The sequence below is a fragment of the Lampetra fluviatilis genome, chromosome 42 (genome assembly GCF_964198595.1).
Source record: "Lampetra fluviatilis chromosome 42, kcLamFluv1.1, whole genome shotgun sequence".
NCBI lineage: Eukaryota > Metazoa > Chordata > Hyperoartia > Petromyzontiformes > Petromyzontidae > Lampetra > Lampetra fluviatilis.
The window spans coordinates 6455748-6463848 of record NC_136316.1 but is presented as its reverse complement, the minus strand read 5'-3'; the positions used below and the strand labels follow the sequence as shown (position 1 = coordinate 6463848).

General features: G+C 56.2%; 1 protein-coding gene across 1 annotated transcript in view; it reads right to left on the bottom strand.

Moving 5' to 3' along the window:
* Nucleotides 1–205: 205 nt before the first annotated feature.
* LOC144946673 (lysophosphatidylcholine acyltransferase 1-like) overlaps nt 206–8101 on the bottom strand; it is a 71309-nt gene continuing 63413 nt past the window's right edge. Inside the window, exons 10-12 of the mRNA XM_078875751.1 lie at nt 7711–7833; nt 5159–5294; nt 206–644 (exon numbers count right to left, since the gene is read on the bottom strand). Of these exons, the coding sequence (XP_078731877.1) occupies nt 480–644; nt 5159–5294; nt 7711–7833 (424 nt within the window). The 3' untranslated portion in view covers nt 206–479. The remainder of the gene's footprint in view (nt 645–5158; nt 5295–7710; nt 7834–8101) is intronic.

Genomic DNA, 8101 nt, shown 5'->3' with positions numbered 1-8101 from the left:
CACCTTTGCGTCATCGTCGCCGCTGCCGCTGTTGTTGTCGTTGTTGTCGTTTGACTCTTTAAATGAGAGCGAGCGCTCCCATCTGAAAGTTTAACAAACTTCGCGAGCGACGTTCAACGTGTAACATATTTCCATCCCCCGCCCAAACCCCCACCCAAACCAGCATCACCCCCAAACCCCCCCCCCCCCCCACCCCCATCGTGTAATATTTTTGCAAATTCCAGCAACAATCATTTTGCTTACAAATATAGAAGTACTGCAGATGTTTGCAATAACTAATAAATACGAATGAGACAAACGCGCGTCCCACTCGGCGCGCCCACATCTCCGTCTTTCGTCTGTCCAGCACGCACGTACGTACACACGCACGTACGTAAAGACATACACACATACGTACGTGCTTGCTTAACTACCCACGCACACCAGCTTTACGGCGATCGTGTGCGTGTACGCGTACGTGCGTGTGCGCGTGTGCGCGGTCAGACGGATTTCTTGTCGTCGGAGGGAGAGAAATCGGCGCAGGTGGTGGTCGAGACGCCTGGTACCCCGTCGCCAAGGCCCCCGCCGCCCCCCGTCTCCGTGCAGTCTCGGTGACCCCACAGACGGTCCACCGCTCGCAGGAGGTCCACCTTCCCATCGCCGTCCTAAAAGTGCGCACACCAATAACGTCATCATCACCGTCATCACAATCGCCATCATCATCATCATCACCATCACCCAAGTCATCATCACCATCGACACCAATGACAAAGATTCCCCGTATAGCCTTAACAGACTCTAGGGGCAAGTGCTGTTAGCGAGCACCTATGAAGGCCGGAACGGCACACGAGGGGGTGGGTGGCCAGCACCACGCCCGACCGCCTTTGTCTCCCCAGTGGCGATATTTACACAGTGCACAAGGTACTAATTTCAGGCTGAGTCGACCTAGGGGAGGCCCGGGACCGGTTCAGATAATCGTCACTGGTGTTGGCCGTGAGCGGGAATCGAACCCGGGTCGCCAAGTTCATAGCGCAGCGTAGCGCTAACCGCTACACTACCGCTCCCACCACTATCTTCACCATCACCATCATCACCATCATCATGATCACCACTGCCAGCGGTAGCGCGTTCGCCGCTCGTTGTTTAGGGGCCGCGCGATTCCAATCCGGCGGGCCGCCCTGGTTAGTACTGCGGGGTGTGCGTTAACCATGTGGTACGTGCTTCACACCGCACACTGGACATCCCCGTGACATCATTTGAACGGAGAAGGCCACTGCATTGCCGGCGTCACGGACAAACATACCAACATTTTAAACATTCCACTTCAAATTACTCAATTTGGATTACGCACGGCAAACGTTGCTCCCCACCATTAGAATGGTTGCGAACGCTAAACGTAATCACTAGCCATCATCGTCATCACCAGCAGCATGTGTTCTTTTCTGAGAATTGTTTTAAAAAGTTATTTGTCCGAGCCAACTTGTGTAACAGGGATTGCATTTTATTTCACATTGATTTGTTTTTATTATAATTACAATACTTGTTTACCCCCTATCATGGGTAAACAAGACAACGTATGTTCGTGCACCGTTTTCGATTTATTCTGACACGCTGTTGTTTTCGCTCTTACCTCCACTTCCCTTCACCGCCGTACTTATTTTGACGTAACCCTTGAAAATGAGACTCGTCACGTCCTGCATGCAGTTTCTCGCCGGGTTAAACCAAATTTCGATTCAAAGCTTTCGTGACTGCAGGGATTCATCTTCTTGGTTCTTTCGGTAAAGTCACGTAGAAGGGAAATAAGAAAGTAATAGAAATAATGATGTTTCATTTTAATTATTTTATTATTTCCCTTCTACGTGACTTTACCGAAAGAACCAAGAAGATGGTTAAACCAACACAAACTAACATACAGCACTCCGACCGTACTTCACCATGCCTTTTCGCATGCACAGGCCCTTTCTGTCAATGCCAGTGGCCTCCATCCACACCGTGCAGATCACGGGGGGCCGTCTGACCATACTTCACCATGCTGGTCAGGGCAGGAGATGAAGGCTGAGAGCATAGGGCTTGCAAGGCCTTACAAACACTGGCCACTCGAATGGTTTTAAACTAAACTTTAAAAATATATATATTTTACCAGGTAAGGACCAGTGAGCCATATAGCTTCTTTTTCGGAAGCAACCTGGCCACAAATGTTAGCTCAACGGAGAGGTGTATTATCACGTGGACATGTATGGCAGTCAAATACTCTGAATGCACGATGTAGACCCGAAGAAAAATCCACGCGACCACGGGGGAGAGACAGACAACGCAAACTTCAAATATACAGCAGCAGGCGTCAGGGTCGGGATCAAACCTACGACCTCCTGCACACCAGGCGAGGTAGTTAACATCTCCTAGCCACCGTGATGATGATGATGATGAGAAAGAGAGAGACACCGCAAACTCCAAATATACAGCAGCAGGCGTCGGGGTCGGGATCAAACCTACGACCTCCTGCATACCAGGCGAAGTAGTTAACATCTCCTAGCCACCGTGATGATGATGATGAGAAAGAGAGAGACACGCAAACTCCAAATATACAGCAGCAGGCGTCAGGGTCGGGATCAAACCTATGAAATCCTGCACACCAGGCGAGGTAGTGAACATCTCCTAGCCACCGTGATGATGATGATGATGAGAGAGACAGAGACACGCAAACTTCAAATATACAGCAGCCGGCGTCAAGGGTCGGGATCAAACCTACGACCTCCTGCACACCAGGCGAGGCAGATAACATTTCCTAGCCACCACGGCGGTTTGAAGGTCAACGCTGCCCTCTAGTGACCGAAATAGAAGTGACAACAGCAATCGATTCACGACGCTCTCAACCAGGGACCCGTAGCGTCTCTGCGGGTCGGTTGCCAACCCGTGGTCCTGCGAGCCTCCACGGGGGTCCGGGAGGACAGAGAAGACAAATGATAAATCATCGCCGTCAAGGCAATGTACCATTTCAAACAACTCGTGGCACATGTGGTGGTCTGCGAAATGTCTGGAGGTTCAACAGGGCTCGGCACGCTCAAAAAGGTTGGGAACCGCTGGCATCGCGGATCACACGCACGCCGAGACAACGCTCATCACCTCGCCCCTTCCGCTCCGAAACCAGTCGTGGAAATTCCACATTCCCACGGTAAGGGGGGGTGGGGCAAAGTCCGACCTATCACGTGACCAACTACTACAACTCTTGGAACCTCCCAGTTCAACCAGTCTACACAACAAAGGCTCATTCCTAGCAGCGTGCTTCAGCCGCACCGAACCTCACAATAATAATAATATCCAGGGCCTGCCTTGGCTCCTCCCACCCTCAACCAGTATATATACAAGGACTGTTTTCTTGGAATTTCTCTCACTTGATACAGCTATCGTGCTGTGACGGTTCCACCTGAAGACGGAAGCTTGTGTTGCCTCCGAAACGTCGTGATTTTTTATTTTACTTTCATTAATAAAAAATATTTACCTACGTGACTTTACCGAAAAAAACCTAAGAATACTACCATCCACCCTCATCCTCCTCCTACAAAGTGGCACTTAATTCCATCGACCGTGCTGCGACGATGCGGGTCGCAGCCGAGGGCCAACGACCGGCGCGCGACATTGACCGGCGAGTCTTGGCGCTTGTTCTGGGGACATTGATCGCGAAGCCACCCGCACAGCGCCGGCGCTTTAATAGGTGGCAGCGGAAGAGTAATTGGGATCGATCGAGACGAGGGGAGCGTGGAGATTTGATTTTAGATGAGGGGACAAACCAGCGAAGGAGTTGCAACATGCCGGGGAACGCGAGGCTTTCGTTTTGGTGTGCCGCCAGCGTGTGTAGTTGTGTGTGTCGGCGTGTAGGTGTGTGTGTAGGTGTGTGTGTGTAGGTGTGTGTGTAGGTGTGTGTGTAGGTGTGTGTGTGTTGGTGTGTGTAGGTGTGTGTGTGTAGTTGTGTGCAGGTGTGTGTGTAGGTGTGTAGGTGTGCGTGTAGGTGTGCGTGTAGGTGTGCGTGTAGGTGTGCGTGTAGGTGTGCGTGTAGGTGTGCGTGTAGGTGTGTGTGTGTAGATGTGTGTGTGTAGGTTTGCGTGTAGGTGTGTGTGTAGGTGTGTGTGTAGGTTTGTGTGTCATGTATAGGTGTGTAGGTTTGTGTGCAGGTGTGCGTGTTATGTGTAGTTGTGTGTGTCGGCGTGTAGGTTTGCGTGTAGGTGTGTGTGTAGGTGTGCGTGTTGTATGTAATTGTGCGTGTAGTTGTTTGTGTCAGTGTGTAGGTTTGTGTAGGTCTGTGTGTCGTGTCAGTTTGTCTGTATTTGTGTTGTGAGCAGTTGTGGGGAGCGTTAGTGTAGCAGTTATCTAGGAACTCGGCGACCCGAGTTCGATTCCCGCTCACGGCCAACACCGGTGACGATTATCTAAAATGGTCCTGTGCCGACTGTACGTCGACTGAACCTCAAATGAGCTCCTGGTGCAATGTGTCAACATCAGCAACGGGTAGAGACAACGGCGGCCAGTGCTGACTAACAGCACTTGCCCCAACAGTCTGTAAAAGGCTATTCTGGGAATCTTTGTCTGTGCGTGCGTGACACTGGCCTCACCGCGTCGTGCGTGCGTGACGCTGGGCTCACCGTGTCGTGCGTGACGCTGGGCTCACCGTGTCGTGCGTGACGCTGGCCTCACCGTGTCGTGTGTGCATGACGCTGGGCTCACCGTGTCGTGCGTGACGCTGGCCTCACCGTGTCGTGCGTGCGTGACGCTGGGCTCACCGTGTCGTGCGTGACGCTGGGCTTACCGTGTCGTGCGTGACGCTGGCCTCACCGTGTCGTGCGTGCGTGACGCTGGGCTCACCGTGTCGTGCGTGACGCTGGGCTCACCGTGTCGTGTGTGCGTGACGCTGGGCTCACCGTGTCGTGCGTGACGCTGGCCTCACCGTGTCGTGCGTGCGTGACGCTGGCCTCACCGCGTCGTGCGTGCGTGACGCTGGCCTCACCGTGTCGTGCGTGCGTGACGCTGGCCTCACCGTGTCGTGCGTGCGTGACGCTGGCCTCACCGTGTCGTGCGTGCGTGACGCTGGCCTCACCGTGTCGTGCGTGCGTGACGCTGGCCTCACCGTGTCGTGCGTGCGTGACGCTGGCCTCACCGCGTCGTGCGTGCGTGCCGCTGGGCTCACCGTGTCAAGGGTGCTGAACAGCTGCCGGAGGGCCTCCGTCACGGGCCGCTCCAGGAAGCGGGCAAACTCCTCCACGCTCGCCGGGGGAGCACGCGACGCCCGCGCGCGCCGCTCCACGCCGTTCTCTGCACCCAGGCTGACGGGCACGCACCAGTCATCGTCGTCATCGTCGCCATCATCACACGGCAGATGTCGCCATCTCCAACACCGATGGGAGACTGCTTGAGAACGACCCCAAAGGGCGATCGCGGTCGGCAGTCTCGGACGCTACCGCCTACGGTAGTCGCGCAGCTTCAGTCGGACCCACCGATTCACGCGGCTAATACGACACAGCCCCCTACGATGCTTCGGAAGCCACTTTGTTGAGCTATCGTTTGCGGTAGCCAGGAGCTGTGTAGCTCAGCGGGCCTCAGCTGGTAAAATAAACATGTATGTATTTTTTACGTAGTTTATCATTTCATTGTTACCGGCCACAAGTTGGAAGTCCATCTCGGACGGTATCGACCAGTCCAAACGTCTGCTCTGAGCTCACGGACGAGCAACGTTCGTCGAACTTGTTTCGCGCCGTACGCAGCCAACCGTGCCCATCGGAGGCGCGGGGGTGGGGGGGGCAAGGACAATAAACTAAACGCACAAAGCCACTCGTCCACTTTCCATCGTTGGCTGGCGGCGGTTCACGCGAATATCGCCGTGCTACGGCTCCGGCCGGTGGGACCTCCGCCCGCGTCGTCCCTGTCCCGGACAACTCCGCGATTAGATCGAGTGCCGAGGGACAACCGCTTGACCATCTGCTCTGGCCTGGTTTAGAGCATCTGCTGAGCTGGTAATCAAGATAATTGAGGCGTAATTCAACACTGGACTGTGGCGGTTAAGTAAATTATCGCATTAAATTGCGTTGGTGAGATGGAGGCAACGGAGGTGGGTAACAGGGCAACGGCGACGGAGCGCCGCTGTCGTGCGGCGCCGTCGCGGCCGCGTGTTAGAGTTAAAGTGCCGCAGCCAGGGTTAACCCCCGCTGGCTCCCAATACAATCCGGATCAATTTCAAGATCGCACGCATCCTCTGCTAGATCCTCCCATGGAATGCGTGTAGGTTGAACTTCTTTTGCACCGTACGTAGCCAACCGTGCTCATCGGAGGAACTAAACCCTGCCCCTACCTTTCCCCTCTCTCATCTCGCCCGACTCCCCTCCACGCACTCCCCTGCCTCTCCCATAGGGATGATAAAAATAAAGGTGTGTTACGTGCGCATCAGGGGCCTGTCACAGGCGCAGCGGAGGTGCGTCACTGGTGTGTGCATCACTGGTGTGTGCGTCACTGGTGTGTGTGTCACTGGTGTGTGCGTCACTGGTGCGTGCGTCACTGGTGTGTGCGTTCCAGGTGTGTGCGTCACTGGTGTGTGCGTCACAGGTGTGTGCGTCACTGGTGTGTGCGTCACTGGTGTGTGCGTTCCAGGTGCGTGCGTCACTGGTGTGTGCGTCACTGGTGTGTGCGTCACTGGTGTGTGCGTTCCAAGTGTGTGCGTCACTGGTGTGTGCGTCACTGGTGTGTGCGTCACTGGTGTGTGCATTCCAGGTGTGTGCGTCGCTGGTGTGTGCGTCACTGGTGTGTGCGTCACTGGTGTGTGCGTCACTGGTGTGTGCGTTCCAGGTGTGTGCGTCGCTGGTGTGTGCGTCGCTGGTGTGTGCGTCGCTGGTGTGTGCGTCACTGGTGTGTGCGTCACTGGTGTGTGCGTCACTGGTGTGTGCGTCGCTGGTTTGTGCGTCGCTGGTGTGTGCGTCGCTGGTGTGTGCGTCGCTGGTGTGTGCGTCGCTGGTGTGTGCGTCGCTGGTGTGTGCGTCGCTGGTGTGTGCGTCGCTGGTGTGTGCGTCACTGGTGTGTGCGTCGCTGGTGTGTGCGTCGCTGGTGTGTGCGTCACTGGTGTGTGCGTCACTGGTGTGTGCGTCACTGGTGTGTGCGTCACTGGTGTGTGCGTTCCAGGTGTGTGCGTCGCTGGTGTGTGCGTCGCTGGTGTGTGCGTCGCTGGTGTGTGCGTCGCTGGTGTGTGCCTCACAGGTGTGTGCGTCACTGGTGTGTGCGTCGCTGGTGTGTGCGTCGCTGGTGTGTGCGTCACTGGTGTGTGAGTCACTGGTGTGTGCGTCGCTGGTGTGCGCGTTCCAGGTGTGTGCGTCACTGGTGTGCACGTCACTGGTGTGTGCGTCACTGGTGTGTGCGTCACTGGTGTGCGCGTCACTGGTGTGCGCGTCACTGGTGTGTGAGTCACTGGTGTGTGCGTCACTGGTGTGCGCGTCACTGGTGTGCGCGTCACTGGTGTGTGCGTTCCAGGTGTGTGCGTCGCTGGTGTGTGCGTCGCTGGTGTGTGAGTCACTGGTGTGTGAGTTCCAGGTGTGTGCGTCACTGGTGTGTGCGTCCTCGGTGTGTGCGTCACTGGTGTGTGCATCACTGGTGTGTGCATCACTGGTGTGTGCGTCACAGGTGTGTGTGTTCCAGGCGGGCACGTCGCAGGCGTAGCGGAGGTGCGCCCCGCGCCAGCCATCCGGCGAGTGAGCGTACCGCAGCGAGCGGAGCAGCGCGTCCACGTCCGCCGTGGCCACCGTCTCCCGCGAGGCCTCGTGGCGGTCTCGCTGGCCCAGGTAGCTTTCCAGGGTCACGTCCGAGAGCGGCACGCGCAGCGCCCTGGCACGTGCGTACGCGGGCACGCGGTGACGCGGTGACGCGGTACACAGCGCGTTCGACAACCGTTGCCGCACGTCGCACGGGTTCGTAGTTCGAATCCAGCGGCCGCCCCGGTTATTAACCGCGGGTGCGCGTTAACCGCTTCGCAGCGGACGACAAAGATTCCATGACGTCATTCGCAAGGGGAGGGCATCGTGTGCCGGCATCGTCGGGGGTCCACGTTTGCCAAATTCGGAAATTCCACCGCAAATGACTCAGTTGGGGATTG